Genomic DNA, 17,082 nt, shown 5'->3' with positions numbered 1-17,082 from the left:
TAACCAATAGATGTGTATAAAGCCATATATGTTGTTGTATTGTAATACGTGAACGCGTGGGCGTGGTGATTGAAGGTCGTGACGTCATCAAGCGTGAAAGCGCAAAGGGAACTTGAAGCTTGACCGCTATTAAACTAATTAATTGACTTACGAACATTATTATTTGTACAGTTGTTTTGACTTTCGGCTTGTCCCACCATACCGTGAAAAAATGTCCCCCCCACGATTTGTTCGAGTAGTAATGATTATAGTGACCACAAGGTGGTGCTGCTGGGGTTCCCCTGTTTGTTTCGTCATCGCCGTCACGTTGCCTCTCGGCCGGGCGGGGTTAAATAGCGGATGTGCGCCGTAGACCGGCAGATTAGCTCGACTCAACGCTGCTTATTCGACGCCCAACCGACCTTGCTCGTTGTTTCCGGATCTTTTTTTTAAATTTATTTTTAAAAAAATTATTATTATTATTTTCAGGCAAACCGGTTGTGTTTTTGTAACCGTGTGTATTGTAACCGCCGTGCTTTCCACGTATCGTGTGCGGCTTTTCCAAGTCCTCAAGGAATGCCCAGAGAGCTGACCCAGAGCAGGATCCAAAAGATCTGGGTTCCTACCAAGGATGATAAGCCGGCACCCCGTCGAGGTAAAAGACGTTATTACTGCAATTATACATATATTTTGTAAGGAGTACAGTATATATTGTTTTTGAGAATGACCTCTCTGGTATGAGGACGCTGCATCATTGTCGCCCGCCCCCAATTTGAGATCCTATCAGTTGATTTTGTCGTTTTATTCGATCGTAGTGTGTCATATTCACGTCTACAAATGTGATCGTGCTTTGGCTGTTTGCACTTGTCCTACAACGGCATGCGCGGCACGCCTCGACCGGAGCGTGACTCTGCACAGGTCGCCATGGTAACCGCATTGCGCCGCATCTCGGTGCGGGATGCTGCACAAAAAAAAAAAAAAAAGTCGGCCTTTTATTGGTCGCTGGGCAACGCGTGTGCAGTTTGCAGAGAGAAAAAATAAATAAATACAAAAATAAATCTAATTCTAAACCAACTAAAGCATTTTTCAAATGACTAATACATAACCTGGGCTGGAAATTAATAGATTTTTTTCATCGATTGGCTGGTAATCAGTTCAGGGCGTACCCCGCCTCCTGCCCGATGATAGCGTGGAGAGGCTCCAGCACGCCCGCAATCCTTGTGAGGAGAAGCGGCTCAGAAAAGGGATCGATGGATTATGTTTTCAATCTATTTTTTTTTTTTGCACCCTCCAAAGTTCAATGTATGTCCCTGCAAACTTTGCAGCAAACAGTGAGAAGCTTAGTTTACAAAAGTAGAGTCAGTGATGCCAACGTAACTTTTTAGCGACTTTCCCAAGGCCTCTCGTGACTCAAAAGCAAGTTAAATTTCACACTGTTTTCCATATGACAAGAAAGGAGCCTCTCGGAAGGCGATCGCAGTGTCGTTCATTGCTCGTGTTGTCCATTTATACGTCGCTAAAGTCATGATTTGTCGGCATGTTGGTCACTTTTGACCCGAGGTATGTGTTTCCAAGCTGCAAATATTTTGCAGAGGTCGCCTTATTTCACCTCTCCAACTGTACATGAGAAAAGAAAATTGTTGAACATTTAAAACGTAGATAATGTTGAGTTACATGTTTTGACAAGTGTTTTTTTTTCTCCCCCATGAGAAAGCACTTATTTGCATTTTATTTGGAATTTTTTTTTTTTTTTTTAATTTCAGTTATTTCTGTGAAAGTTGATGCAAATTAATGCTGGAAGTTAGTGAAAGAGGAAACATTTGATTAAAATTGGATTTGAAAGGCCATATTGCCCTGCCCTAATAAATAGTAATAATATTAATTATTAGAAATATTTCGATATGTTTGTATATGCGTAGCTACATAAATATGGGTGTTGTCCTGCATAAGGTGAGACAGTGTCTGACTGCCAATTACCGGGCTTAATCTCTTTTTTCCGTTCATGTGGTTCCAGTGTTGTGGGAATGAGATTAGTGAGTTGGCACTGCTGATGTTTAGTGCAGTGCGGTGCGGTGACAATAGCACTGAGCTTGATGTGAAATAAAGAAATGCTGAGTAAGGGTGAGCTGCAGAATATGCTAAAAGCTGCAGTGACATATTGGAGGTTGCTGGGCAAGTGGAAACACTTCAGGCCGTGGCGTCGCATATACCAGTCAGTCAATAGTACAGGTTAAACCCTATGCTCTTTTAGGAGAGACACAATTCAATGTCATTGGATTTCTATAAATCCGACTCTCGTCCCTACAGCGGGCGGCGCCCCCCACATCGCCAACCCCCCCACCGTCATCGTGATGGTGGGCCTGCCGGCTCGGGGCAAGACGTACATGTCCAGGAAACTCACGCGCTACCTCAACTGGATTGGCATGCCCACCAAAGGTACGGCACGGCACGGACGCACGACTACTTCTATTTATTTAAGTGTCTTCTCACAATCACGTTTGCCACCTGCAGTCTTCAACGTGGGGGAGTACCGCAGGGAAGCGGTCAAGAACTACAGCTCCTATGATTTCTTCAAGTCTGATAATGAGTGTGCTGTCAAAATCAGGGAGTAAGTGTGTGTACGTACATAATGTAGTTTTTTTTTAATGACAAAAATAACTAACAGCCGTTTTTACCCTTCAGACAATGTGCCTTAGCAGCCTTGAGGGATGTCAAGTTGTACTTACAGGACGAGGGAGGCCAAGTAGCGGTAGGTTTCCCATCATGCACCAGTGACTCGACGCACACGTCGCGCGGGCGAGAAACAAACTTAAGACGGCATGTCTGCGGCAGGTCTTCGACGCGACGAACACAACGAGGGACAGGCGCGAGCTGATCCTCCAGTTTGGCCGCGAGAATAGCTTCAGGGTATGTGGTTACTATGGCGACCGGCTTCACTTGTGGGCCTGGGCATCACTGCAACCGAAGGTCCTCTTTTTCTGTCCAGACCTTTTTCATCGAGTCCGTCTGTGACGACCCCAGCGTCATTGCGTCAAATATCATGGTGAGTCGCACAGCTGAACTATGCACGGAAGTGCGTGAATTTGACAGTTAAAAAAAGTATTTTAATTTCCGACCTTCTTCCAGGAAGTGAAGGTGTCCTGTCCAGATTACAAAGACTGCAACAAGACGGATGCCATGCTGGATTTCCAGAGGAGGATCGAATGTTACAAAGCCAGCTACCAACCTCTGGACCCTGATCAGCACGACAGGCAAGCTTCAGGACATCCACTCAGTCTAATGCAAACTCAGCTTCGATAGACGTTTTCACCATGACGTACTTCCGGGTGGCAAAACCTCGGATTGCACCACGAGTAAACAAACCAATACATGTCATTTGGCCAAGACGGAACAATTGAGAAAACAGGGTCAATTGCTTCTCTACCGCCGTACTTTGACTGTGTGACGTGTCAGTCGAAAGGTTAGGTGACGTAAACGGCCGTAAATTAAGTTGATTCAAAAACAGACTCAGAGGAGGACTCAAGTCAGCGGTAGTCAATCACTTTCTGCCACCCGGTAGTACCCAATCGCCTATTTTTTCCAAACATTATGAAAAGGTCCGTCGTTAATCCGGTTGTGTTTGTTCTCTACCTGCAGGGATCTATCCTTCATCAAGGTGATAGACGTGGGCCGGCGCTTCCTGGTCAACCGCATCCAAGATCACACCCAGAGTAAGATCGTCTACTACCTGATGAACATCCACGTCCAGCCGCGCACCATCTACCTGTGTCGACACGGAGAGAGCACAGACAACCTGGAGGGCCGACTGGGGGGCGACGCCGGCCTCTCGCCGAGGGGCAGGCAGGTATAAGACCGGTCCGAAGACCGAGTGCCACGTTAACAGATGTCAGACGCCGATCGTTGTTCACTCTCCATTTGTAGTTTTCCACCGCTTTGGCTGGATTTGTAGCGGAGCAACAGCTGAAGGATCTGAAGGTCTGGACCAGCCAGTTGTGCTGCAGCATCCAGACAGCCGAGCACCTGGGGGTCCCGTACGAGCAGTGGAAGGCCCTCAACGAAATTGACGCAGTGGGTGTCGCTCGCTCGCCGCATAAGATTCTCTCTCCCTGCGCAAACATTCTACTTTTAACTTCTCGTGCTGCTTTAGGGAGTGTGTGAGGAGATGACGTACGATGAGATTAAAGAGAAATTCCCTGAGGAGTTCACCCTGAGGGATGAGGATAAATACTACTACCGCTACCCCGCTGGAGAGGTAAACCCCTACATTTGAATTATCGTCATATACCGTATACATATTGTAGATATACAATAATATGTACATAAAGCTTGTCTCCGTTGAAATGTTGGACTTCAACATTCTGTACTTCCTTGACACCAACTCCTATTGAGACAGGGCTTTTCAGACAGAGCACAAAACCCTCAAATAGGTTCCCACAGAAAAAAATAGTTTGTGAATAGTGAACCGCAAATTTGCGGGAGATTACTTATGTGCTACATCTACACTGACTGCTTGTTTACCACGGGATGACATCCAATACAATTAACATTGTGTTGACTATAGTCTTACCAGGACCTGGTCCAAAGGGTGGAGCCGGTCATCATGGAGCTGGAGAGGCAGGAGAATGTGCTGGTCATCTGCCACCAGGCTGTCATGCGCTGCCTCCTGGCGTACTTCCTGGATAAAAGCGCAGGTGGGTACAGAAACGTACACGGTTGTCTCGTTATTGCACTCACATCACCATTAATGTTTTTTTCTTTTTTTTTTGTTGGTGTTGCAGATGAGATGCCCTACCTGAAGTGTCCCCTGCATACCGTGCTGAAGCTCACCCCTGTTGCCTACGGGTGCAAAGTCGAGTCCATCTCTTTAAATGTGGACGCAGTGAACACTCACAGGGACAGACCAGAGGTAAGGCTTCATTAAACAAGTCCGTATTTACCTGTATTTCTTTACCATTGAGTATGTATCATTCTGATCTCGTACAGGAGGTGAAGAGGGGTCCCGGCAGCTTGATCCGGAGGAACAGCGTAACTCCTCTGACCAGCCCCGAGACAAACATCAAGAAACCACGCATCGATGACCTGGACGAGGCTCCCATCCAGGAGCTCCCCCACTCGGTGGCTTCGTTGGCCCTCTGCAGCCCGTCGCACCTTCCGCTAACACTGGCCGGCCAGGTCGGTCCCAGCATAAACATGCAAAAATCCGTCAGAGTCACACATCAGTTTTTAACGTCAAATCAGGTTATAGGATGTCAAGATTGTCACCTCTTAGATTCCATGTTTTCTCACTTATTGTCCGTCCTCTTTTCCTGTGCTGCCTTCTCCTGCTCTGCAACTTGCAGCACTGGCTGGGCAAGGTTTGCCTGTAAGTATTCATACAGCTACTAAGTGTGATTGGAACAAACCCCCCCACCCCCCCCAAAAAAAACAAGCAAAATCTTGATTGGCAAGTATGCATCATGTATACACAGAGATGGAGGACTCGAGTCGCATGATTTACTTGACTTAGAATATTAGGACGTTTGGAAAAACTAGTCTCGACTTTGACTTGGTATTCATGAGACTCTGCTTGACTTAGACTCGCACGACATAACCTACATTTGAAAGAAATGCATTTTCAAGATAGTGTGCCATTTGTTTTGTTTTTGAAAAGATCGTTTCAGTATCTTGGAGGGAGATCTGAAGATTATTTCATTTGGAATCAGGGATTATGCTTTTGATCAAAATCGTGACAAAGTAACCATGTCGGTTATGCGTTTGAGAATAGACAACACGGGAGACTGGTTTTGGACCAGTAAAAAAATATGTGAATGTGTTAGTCTAATGTGTGAATATCTGTTGTGACTGTACAAGATTATGTAACATGACATTATGACTTGTAATGACTTAACTTGACTTTTAGTGGATACTCGACTTGAGAATTGTGTGAAACTTGAAGGTTAAAACTCCAGACTTATTTCCATCGCCGTGTTTACATCTCTTGCGTAAGATTTGCTTGTCAAATTAGTGTATTCACTACGCAAATCAACTTTTACTTTCAATGGCAAGCGGTGGGAAGGCTCGTGGAGAGCCGCTTACTGGCAGTGAAAGTTTAGACATGTTCTCTTACACATGTTCTCTAAGCACTTTATGTTTTTGTTTTGTTTTGTTGTTTGTTTGTTTGTTTCAAAAGACGAACCGTCCTCCGCTACCTGGAAGTGGTTTCGCTCTTCTTCTTTCAAAGTGAAAGCAACCAGCAATGCGGCTTTCCTGTTGCTTCGTAGCTCCTCCTCCCTTGCTGCCACTTTAGCCAAAAGATGACTTCAGTAATACAGTGCATTAAACGACTTAAATATTAAGGCACTTACAGGATGTGAAAATTGAATTGAGTTCATCCCAAAGCGTCTTGTATCAGCTCGATTTTGTCCATATGGGGTATCTACTAGGCTAGTGTGATTTAACCCTAGATCAGCAAAACAAAGAAAAGAGCCGCTCAGATTCCAGTGACTAAGTTGTAAGACTGCTGTTAGGGCGCGTGAGTCTGCTCCATTCACAATTGCCCGAGGATTACGAAGCTGTCGGCTCGCTCGTTCAGTCTAGTTTTTGCACCTTCTAAAAATACCACAAGGTGATGTAACTTGTCGTTTGGAGGCATCATGCTACACGTGACGATATTGTGCGTAGATGGCCGTTTGTTTGTCTCGCAGCTAAGCGCATTCCGTGAACTCGAGTTTTAACGTCGGCGGTGCGTTTGTGTGTGTTCGCAGAACCTGAGAAGACACTCATGACCTTGCCAGTCAGACTGCAGCAAAGACGCGGCACCCGCCCGCAATGAAAGTTCTTCAACAAAAAGCCTTTTCAAATTAAAAGGATTACAACTTTTTTCCCCCCCTCTCACATTGGTGTACCTTAACTCTTCTAAAACGTGAGGGGGGGGTTATTTTCATTTCTGTATTTTTTTTCCTTTGTTTTCAATCCAAAGATGTCATTTCCGAGCAAAAATCATCTTCACTTTCATGCCTTCCTTCAACTATTTCTACTGGGACGAATGAATTTGTAAGCAAACGTATTTAAACGTAAATTTATTCTTCCAATCGTTCACAATGGAGACTTTCACAGAATTGTATTTATTTTACACAGGATTTCCCCCCCCCCCCATGTTTTTTCACATTGTGTCGAGGTGAAGCCAAATTATTTAATTGACTATTATTTAGCACATTTTGAGAAGCATTTGGATTGTCATCATTTGTGTCAGTGTCTTTTAATGTGCTTCATTACAAGCTGCTTCACGTTAGTGGAGGGCGTTCTTGCCGTAGCGTGCCTGTAGCGCTTGTTTTGCAAGCCTATTGTTTTGTCCTGTTATGTTTTCACATTAAACCTAATGACATCACATATCATTCAAATAGGTAACGTTTCACAGTGTTTCACGAGCTCGGTTGCTACGAAACACGGGGAGTTTAACAGGGTCTTGTTTTTTCTTTGCTGTCGTTGTCCGCAACGCACAAATGTAAGCACCTCTATTTTTCTTATAACAAAGCGTGCTGTTAATAATACATCTGTAAATATGAGTGTTATGTACGGTGAAAGCGGAGACGGATGGAAGACGACTTACTTTCTCGAATGAGTCTTGAATTTGATGTTTTTGTACCAATGCGGTGGGACTTAAAACGTGAGCAGGGTTTGTGTATGGAAGGAAAATGCTTCTCACATCTTTTGTTGTCATGTCAGGATGATACACTTGAAGTATGTATTTTATTTTTTATTTTTTTTGTAACTGTTTATGAGGTTCTTTATTTATTTGTCTGTAGGTTTTGACACAATGAGAGGGGCTACTATGCAGGATACAGTATGTTCTACTTGATTTTGCATCTGCTGGACCAATAAAACTACTAAAAGTAAACTGTGTGTATTTCCACTCTATTGTTAATTGCTTTTATGGCACCTTTCTCATAAGTGCCCACATAGTGTTCACTATCACACCCATTCACGCGCTTGGTGAGTCAACCCACCTTTAGCCATGTCTGCTGATAAAGTGACTGGCGCAATTCAGGATGTTGAAGTCAAATTACACCAGAGCGGATTATCAAAACATTTTCCAATTCGGTTCATTACAATTTGAAGTGTGTATTATCTAATACCCTTAGGAAGAAGGCTCGGTGAGCTGTTTACTCTTGAGCTGCTGCAGACTGGTAATGCATTGCGGATTCCACACAGTGCATGCGGAACTATCAAATTTAAATGAACGCTGAAAATTATGTTCCAGGGGACTATGAATTGTGGTCTTTGGAATATTTTGTCCCTTGAAGGTCACTAAATCAGAAAGCAGAAAATTAAAAATCCATGTAGTTTGCAAAGTACTACAAAACTACAATGGTGGCTGGAATTACGGGTTTAATTCATTCCTTGACCACACTTGGAAATCAACTCCACTCAAATCATCTTTCCCCATTGAAATGAACACAAATGCCATTAATCTGTTCCAGCCCCACAAGACACCAACAATTTATTTTTGTAATGTGTTAAATCGCGCTCCACAGTTTTGTGCTGTATAAAAGAAACATACAGTAATACCATAATTAAATAGAATGTAAAGAATGAAACGGTTTGTTCCTCATGATTTCATGCTTCGATGCCCATTGACATTGCACTCGTTCTGGTGTGCGTGCCTTCGTGACCAGGGAGCAATATAACACAGACAAATATAATACATGAAAAAGAGTTTCACGACTAAATCAGTTAAACTGCAGTAATATTTGTCATTTTTTGCAAAGGATAAAGAATATATGCATTAGAGTATTGTTATATTGTCCGTCAACATGTGTTGCTGCACCCTTTATGATATCAATATCCGTTTCTGGAGAGTTACCGCGACATTGATGGCAGTTTCGTTAGCCCATCTATGGTGTTTTGCATTGTGAGTTAGCATTAAGCCAGCGGGCTTTCGTAAGTTTTGCGGTATATATATATATATATATATATATATATATATATATATATATATATATATATATGGAGGTTTTTTTTTTTCACCCGCACCATCAGGGTGCCAAACAATTCAAACGTATTTAAAGTACTTTCTGCAGAGTAAAGTGCGAGTACTACCACTGTATGCAATTGGGTTGATATTAATGCTAAATGGATATAAATAGATCTCGGCTCTCTGATGAGCTGAGAATGTGCCCCGCTCCTATTTCTGTCTCTCACCCGCTCACTCAACACTTAAAGGGACACAGACAAATGTGACATTTCCGTGTGAATCATAGCGACAGCGAGTGTCTCGGTGGCTATGTGACTGCCATCAGGTTCCGCTTTCCCCTCCCACCCGGGCCCCTCCATCGCACACGCGCACATCCACACGCGTACGCTTCAGTGCTGGCGACATCACTCGTGTGGCTCATTTCTCGCCACATGACGGCATTTTTGTTCCCTCCAGTATGTCACAAGTACTTTTGACAACTTCAGAAATGTAAAAACACTGTGTATTGATTCTTGTGGAATTAGCAGAATGATGCAACACCAATTTCATTTGCTTCTGCCTCTACAGCTCTGGAATAAATTCGGAGACCACTACAAAATTAGCTCTTTCTCTGATTTTACTATTTATAGGTTTGAATAAAATATTAACTGCAAGACTGAAACAAGTTTTTTTATAAATTGCTTTTTTTTTTTTTTCTACTGGCCTTTTTTGTTATTATTATTTTCTGCATTTCTTTTACACAAAGATTGTCACGGTAAATAGGCCTGTACGTTATTTTTTTCTCACCGTAAATAAAAATTTGCTTTTGCATTTACAGCTCTGGAAAACGATTGGTTTCTCAGATTTTGCCATTTATGGGTATATGCAGAGGTGGGTAGTAACCCGCTACATTTACTCCGTTATATTTACTCAAGTCACATTTTCGATCAACTGGACTTGTCAGAGTACTTGGAATGCCCCCTACTTTTTACTTTTACTTCAGTATTTACGTGAAGAAGGATCGATACTTTTACTCTGTTACAATGATTGACATGGGGTTCGCTACTTTTATTTATCAATTATTGCGGGTGCGCGTCTATCTTTAGACTTCATCTTCGACTTCTGCATAACGTACCTTCACGAGCCAATCAAAATGACTTATTTGGGGGGGGGGGGGGGGGGGTCGAAAAGACAGCCGCGCGAGTGTGTTTACTTTACAGAAAAACAACAGCTTTGTCATGCAGCTCTTAAATTGTGACTGCCAAACTTGGATATGTCAGCCCACTTCTAACTTGACAAAACACCTTACGGTAAGTTGCTATTGTTGTTTTGCCAGTGGACATGGCAACATTAGCACTATCCTATGGTGTCGCACCCACACACACAATCACTAACTCTGTTCAGCAAACAGTTTCTTCATGAAGTCATTTAAGTGAATAAAGCGAATAACGCTTCTGTCGGGCCCAATGCATGTGTTGTAGGTTTTTGGGCAGTTAAAAATTTAAATGGTGTCAGGTGTGTGTCGACTCCGAAAATCAGAGCATGCTCTGATTTTAAACAAATAATTAGAAGTTACTCACAAGTTACTCTTTACTTGAGTAGTTTTTTCATCGAGTACTTTCTTACTCTTTAGTCAAGTAAATATTTGGATGACTACTTTTTACTTGAGTCATATTATTCCAAAGTAGCAGTACTCGTACTTGAGTACAATATGTGGCTACTCTACCCACCTCTGGGTATATGTTTGCATAAAATAACATTTTGTTGTTTGATGCTATAAAGTACTGATGACATAACTCCTACATTTCAAATTCAGTTGAATTTTTTTTTTTCAAGAAATAGGTCCAGAAAAGGTCTAGTGTGCGTGTGTGTGTTTTTGACTCTTCATTTTTTCCACAGCTGTACTCATGGATGTGCACTAATACTGCATGTGTTTTGTGGCACAGCCGCATCCCCCCCATGCATGTATTGCTGTCGATGCTTGTGTGCGAGCACAGAGGAGCTGCTGTGTCAGGCATTTGAATGTTCAAATGTGGAGCCGGCGTTAGCATGCGGCGCTAAGCCAGTCACTCCACAAATAGCAGCCTTAATGCCACGCTAACGAAGGGGCCAGAGCCGTTATATGTGCTCTCAATCTCCTTCAGGGTTAGAGTCATGGAGATGTCCAGCAGGGTTTCACACCTAAAATGTCCTCCATCTCCATATTGCCCAAACTGCAAACTTCTGGTGAGCAGACTATGACATTGACTCGGTCCTTTATCATGACTCAGCTGCTTGGCCTCATTTATCTCGTTAGCTCTTCCTTATTAGCTGTGCATGTGACCCGAGCGTCCCATTTGAGCCTGAAATAATCTTGTCCACTTGCACATAAACACACACATGAATGAACTCTTTTGACCTATTTCAAATACATAAAGTCACATGAGCAAACAGAGCCACCCTTGACTGCATTGCAGCAATGTCACTCAGTATGTGTTGAGTTTCACAATTTATGACATTATATGGATGTGCACGCGTGTGTGGAAGTTTACAGGTTCCAGGCCACAGGAGCGCCTCTTGGCCTCCAAACTAGTTTGAAAGAACAAACAATTTATTATTTGAATCACTCAAATTTAATTGAAGCGTAAATAAACGTAATAATAGAGTAAATCAATTGAATAATAAACCCTCCTGGACTTCCAAACAAGAAAGACAAATATATAGAGTATCAATATATTTTTTTCCATCCATACATTTTCTTCCGCTTATCTGGGGTCAGGTCGCGGGGGCAGCGGCTTAAGCAGCAAGGAAGCCCAGACTTCCCTCTCTTCCGGGGGGATCCCGAGGCGTTCCCATGCCTCTGACCAGTGGGACATGCCTGGAGCACCTCACCAGCGAGGCGTCCAGGGGGCATCCTAACAAGATGCCCGAGCCCCCTCATCTGGCTCCTCTCGATGCGGAGGAGCAGCGGCTCGACTCTACGGAGGAAACTCATTTCGGCCGCTTGTATCCACGATCTTGTTCTTTCGGTCATGAGCTGTAGGTCGTGACCAATAGGTGACGGTAGGAATATCAATATTTTAAAAAATATACAATATACATTAAATTTGAATAAAGAAGGAAGTAATTTTCTTCAATATGATTTAAAAAAAAATATATATATTAACCAAAGAATATTGCTCCTCTTCCCCCAAAACCTTTTTTAAATACTTGCTGGCTTGGCAAAAATGTTTTAGGAGTGTTAAGTGTAAATACCTGTACATAGAATATGCTTTTCAAGTGTATGTAGTATGTTTGTGTACGTCCAGTTTTGCAAAGCCATTACCTCCGCTATTCGTGCAAAGGGGTGAAATTGCTCTTGCTTTGTGTGCACAGGCTATTGATGGAGAGATTTTCGTGTGAATGGCGAGGATAAGTCTTTGATGAATGGAGTGGAGCAGATTAAACATCCCCGATTACACTGGCTCTGAAATAAAAGGGCCTTTTATGGTATTCCTCTGCACAGTTATGCCGCTGACACAAAAGGCACAAAAGCTCGTCTTGATGAGTCACCCTACATGTGAGTCATCTTTATTGTTGTGTGGCAAGTTTGCATTCTCCTGACGTTTGTGTTTACATGCTATATGTTTAGGAAATTGCAAATGCTGCAGTCATATGGAATGCACTCTGCACTGCAATTGCCCAATGACCTTGCTGAGGGACACTTGACAGTCAATCCAGTGACTGCAATGAAGACAAAACAAACAAAAAAAAGAAAACAACAACAACAACGAGGAAGGTGTCGAAGTGCATTAGAGCTCACTTAACTTTTTTTGGACAACAGCAGCTTACTTCCTGTTATATCGCTGTCCTGACTCTTCCTAAAGCCTCACAAAGTTAATGGACTTATTGGATAGGTCAGTGCTATGGACACGCTAACATCGGGGCGGGGAGGCAAGGAGGAGGATGAAGAGGACAAGGAGGAGAGAGAAAAAGTGGAGATGCTGGTCCAAAGGCGGCGGCTCTGTTCAGCGAAATCCACCTTCACCTCGTTCCTAGTCCCTCGCCGTGAATAACTAACCTCAGAGACGGACGCGCGGAAGATCACGTATCTTTAAAATGACGAATAGAAGTGAGACAGCGTATTGGAACGAACGAGAGCAACCAAAACAAAAGGCCCAGTGTGCTAAAGCTGTTTCTGCAGCAGCATGATGACACTTCCTTTACGACAGCGCAAACAAACTCCTCACGGTGTTGCCACACTCATTTCCTTCCCTGCGTGAATGGAACAAGTGGTCATGAAAGGGTGTTCACTTTCCCTTGTGAATGACGCTTCAAGGGATGAGCCTGTCCTTACGGGAATTCAGTGGGAATTTAGACACGACAAATCGATTCATTTACAGAAAACAACAAAGATTTATTAGGGCCACTGAAAAGAAAAAAAACAATATAAAACAAGGAGGAAAAAGGCCACAGCATGACAAAAATTCTGTAATTTTATGTGGGGAAATTAGTAAATGTACGCTGTTATTATCATTAAATATTTGTTAAAAAAACAACAACAGTGCTTCGCCATAGAATAATTCCTAATCTAGAATTACTTCGCACTCTGGATCGTGATTGATGATGATGATGATTATTTCATTATATATTTACTCGTTCACCCTTTTTCTTGCCATATTACGACTGCTTATAATGCCTCGACCCTCTAACACAATCTGTGCATGTTACGGTGGCTTATTTTTATTTTTTTTAAATCCAGTAGAGTGCATTTTTCAATTCAATTTTGTACCTACAGTATTTTATTTTCTTATATTTAAGCACAGTGTAACTGAATAATATTACAGTGCTATAGAATAATATTAAATACAAATTTTAGGGATAAAACCTCTGCCTCATTTTTGATCAGCACTTGTATCACTATCGGTGCTATTATTGTGGTACTTGGAGTATTATTATTATTATTTTGTTTTTTTTCTAAGGTGGTACTTGCTGTCCAAAGTTTGGGAACCACTTCTCTCACCCACAACCAATTTAAACAACAGCACAAGGTAGTAGTGTACTCTGTAAAGCATGTTAGCCAAGTGTATTGGAAAGTTTTCACAAAAATTGTCCGGGAACACAGTGCTTCACTTTGAACAGTTCATATAAGGAGTTTCCTCGTTGATGCAAGAATACTTATGAATTATTACCCCTGTTAGTACTTTGCTTGTATGCCACCATCGACAATGGTTAACAGGGCTCGTCTAATCCATGGGAAGAGGGACAATGGAAAGTTGCATCAACTCCTCGTGGCAAGGGATCAGCAGTAGCCATAAAACCTTTGAGCCCAAAAAACCAAAACAAATGAGGGTTGTAGTTTGGACAGGACACGCTGAAGGAGAGGGAAAAATACTGGAATGACGTGAATTTGGCTCCATTGTGGACGCAGAGGGACAAGCTGATGTTTCCTCAGGGCACCCAAAGTTCACTCATTGTGCTGCCATTGTGTGTCAGTAAAGGTTTTGTAAGTGTGCAGGCAATAGCGGGATTGCACAAAAACTTCATTTCCACTGAACTTTGGAGAGGGCTCGAATACCGGTCAAGGAAAAACACCTTCGACTGAACTTGTGTGAACATTTTTCAGCATATATATATATTTATATATATATATATATATATATATATATAGATATATTTATTTTTTTTCCAGTGAACTTGCATAAATCTTATTGACAAAATTTGGGCATACGCAAGTAGTTGCAGAAGTTTAAGTTCCAGAGGTTTGGTGCTGATCTAAATGGATTGGCCTCAGTACGTGGTCCATTGCAAGAGGATAACTTCAGTCCTGGACAGCAATGTTCAACGTTACCCGCAAATCGACCCCGAAATCCATCCTATAAATACAAGGCAGGGTAAGGAGCATCCTGCGACGGGGCGACGGGGGGTGAGTCGGGTTGGCGGGGGCCAATTGTGTCACCTGGTTGCTCTGTGTACAAACAGTGGCTCGCTGTTTACTCTGCAGGCTGTCGACTAATGAGCTTACGCAACCCCTCAAGAACACGCAGTCCCCGTTGCCAGCGTCTTAACCGCGAGGCTCAATTGGGATATTCGGCTTGCTCGTTCGGGAAAAACAAGATCAGCGAAATTCGGTATCTTGGCCCTGCAGGTGCAATGTGGAGTAGAATTTCCTTCTCCCATGAGCAGGACGGAAGAATTAAGATATTTGAAGTTAACGCGACGAGAGAGACATTTTTATAGACATACAGTGTACCCCTGATATATTGTGGCTCCTCGGTTTTTAGGCATTTGTTTTTAATGGGCTCTTAAGGCAAGTCTGAATTTAGAGCTTCAGTGTTGTAGCACTGAGGTCGACTAGAAGAGAAGAGAGAAATTAAGAGCAAGAAGAAGAGGAAGAGAAGGTCCCCAACTCAACTCGAGTCACGTTCCTCGTATACACGGAGCAATGGGTGTGCTCTGTTTGTATGTGTTGCTGCTCCGTGTGTGATAAAGTAGCAGTTGTTTGACGGTTTATAATGACTCTAGATGCATTTATAAAAAAATAAATAAATAAATAAATAAATAAAAAAATGGTCGTCACATCCATAATAGGACTGGTACCAAGGGGATGGAAATTGAGAACAGTTTTTTTTTTTTTTTTTTTTAAGAATTGGCTCCCGGTTATTTGATTTCAGGGAATCATTTGTTTGCCTGCCTGATACCAAGGGCTACTTGCAACACTTGCAAAGCTTTTCAAATAATAATAATTAAAAAAAAAGAACCAGTGCTTTTGTCGGGGCTGGACCACTGGCGAGGCTGCTCAAAGCGCCTCTTTTCTGTCATGATTGGCCTCACGTCGCAGAGAGAATGTTGGAAGCTCGAGAAGAAGAAACAAATTTAAAGTGTTGAGAACATGACGTATCTTGCGGAAGGTATTTTTCAAAAACTGAATAAGTTTTGGATCAAGCTGAATGCAAAAAGAGCACTGTAAATATTCCCAAATCATAGTAGCCAAAGGGTTATATACGAGGCATTTTATCCGGTGAAAATGCTACTATGAGCAGGATATCTTCCTAGAGTTTACAGTTTAGGTTCATGGGGGGGTGAACAGAAAATGGCTGAGTCAGGATGACAATCCCAAAGGGCTTCCTGTTGTGGCGCCTTGTTTAAAACACTCAGTGATTTGTGGAATGGAATAAGTCACGTTTCGGCACGACAATGCCTGACCCCAGACTTGACCTCCACAAACTCCACCGCGGCCACATCAGAGGAACAAATAAACGCGATTACTTCACAAAAGCGCTGTAATGTTCTCAGCGACGGTGAATGATTATGTGATGTTCTGAAACAGCAACGCAGAACTGAATGTGGCAGAGTTTCTGGTGTTGCGTGTAAACATCTCAGCTTACACTAAAGTGTACTTCTTCACTTGACAGCTGTTTGTTCCTGCGAAAATAGACTGTAAACACTATTATTGCTTATGAGTCTCCATAGTCTTTAATTAGATTTGACTGAAACAAACTGAGAGATATTTTAAGGTCCACAGCAATAATCAAAATGAGTTAAATCAAAAGGGGGGGAAAGGATCCTTTTTTGTTCTTCCAACCTGGAAGAAGCAAATGTAACTCAATTGTGATGCGCAAATGCTTAAGACGACTGTTGGATAATATAGTTGGTGGTTCACACAAACATTTTAAGATGTGTTTACTCACCAAGAAATTTGCACAGAACATTCTGTACATAGTTTGTAAGCAAATACTCCCAGATATAGTTCCCTCTTTTCGACTCGACCGACTGCTAAAACAGTTGCTCGTGTACAGTGTACAGTATATTTGCATCCTTGTTTGTGTATCCAACACAGTCTCTCTGCAAAACCGTTTCGCCGGGCCATCGAGCAGGCCGCCTCTTCTCATGCCCCGGGAGCACTCACTGATTTAGATGACGATAGAAAATGTGTGACGGGATTTATTTCAGACTGTATTATTGGGTACTATCCATACTAAAGACGGAAAGCAAAATAAGACATGCATCAAAATGCGATGACCCCAGAGGTCAAGAAATGCAGCCGTGACCCAGTGGTTGCCTGCGTGTCAATCTACTGTCCGGCGTCCTGTTTAATCTCCTAGTCTGAGCGTCTCGTGGGCAGTCTGTGTTGAGCTCATCATGCCCTATAATCTGGTTTGAAAGCCTCCTGTCATATGTGCGAAGGGTAAATCTCATAGTAGTTTGAGGTG

At 42.6% G+C, this 17,082-nt stretch overlaps 1 protein-coding gene across 2 annotated transcripts; it reads left to right on the top strand.

Moving 5' to 3' along the window:
• Nucleotides 1–349: 349 nt before the first annotated feature.
• pfkfb3 (6-phosphofructo-2-kinase/fructose-2,6-biphosphatase 3) lies at nucleotides 350–7,849 on the top strand. Of its 2 annotated transcripts, XM_061667851.1 has the most exons (15): nucleotides 350–634; nucleotides 2,287–2,415; nucleotides 2,491–2,587; nucleotides 2,662–2,728; nucleotides 2,812–2,886; nucleotides 2,966–3,022; nucleotides 3,106–3,230; nucleotides 3,616–3,823; nucleotides 3,901–4,047; nucleotides 4,127–4,231; nucleotides 4,541–4,670; nucleotides 4,758–4,885; nucleotides 4,963–5,151; nucleotides 5,319–5,341; nucleotides 6,723–7,849. In XM_061667851.1, the coding sequence occupies exons 1-15, from the start codon at nucleotides 556–558 to the stop codon at nucleotides 6,727–6,729; spliced, it is 1,566 nt and encodes a 521-aa protein (XP_061523835.1). In that variant the 5' UTR covers nucleotides 350–555; the 3' UTR covers nucleotides 6,730–7,849. The 2 variants fall into 2 exon arrangements, with proteins under 2 accessions (XP_061523835.1, XP_061523836.1); XM_061667852.1 differs by lacking the exon at nucleotides 5,319–5,341.
• Nucleotides 7,850–17,082: the final 9,233 nt, after the last annotated feature.

This window comes from Phycodurus eques, chromosome 22 (genome assembly GCF_024500275.1).
Source record: "Phycodurus eques isolate BA_2022a chromosome 22, UOR_Pequ_1.1, whole genome shotgun sequence".
Lineage (NCBI taxonomy): Eukaryota > Metazoa > Chordata > Actinopteri > Syngnathiformes > Syngnathidae > Phycodurus > Phycodurus eques.
Note: the sequence above shows the minus strand (reverse complement) of the source record. Positions and strands in the feature narration are given on the sequence as shown.

Excerpts from the sequence above, each read along its gene's own strand:
- pfkfb3 (XM_061667851.1), top strand. The coding sequence starts at position 556 with ATGCCCAGAGAGCTGACCCAGAGCAGGATCCAAAAGATCTGGGTTCCT. Across the intron at positions 2,729-2,811 it reads ACGAGGGAGGCCAAGTAGCG|GTCTTCGACGCGACGAACAC; the intron begins GTAGGTTTCCCA and ends TGTCTGCGGCAG. Across the intron at positions 4,048-4,126 it reads CCCTCAACGAAATTGACGCA|GGAGTGTGTGAGGAGATGAC; the intron begins GTGGGTGTCGCT and ends GTGCTGCTTTAG.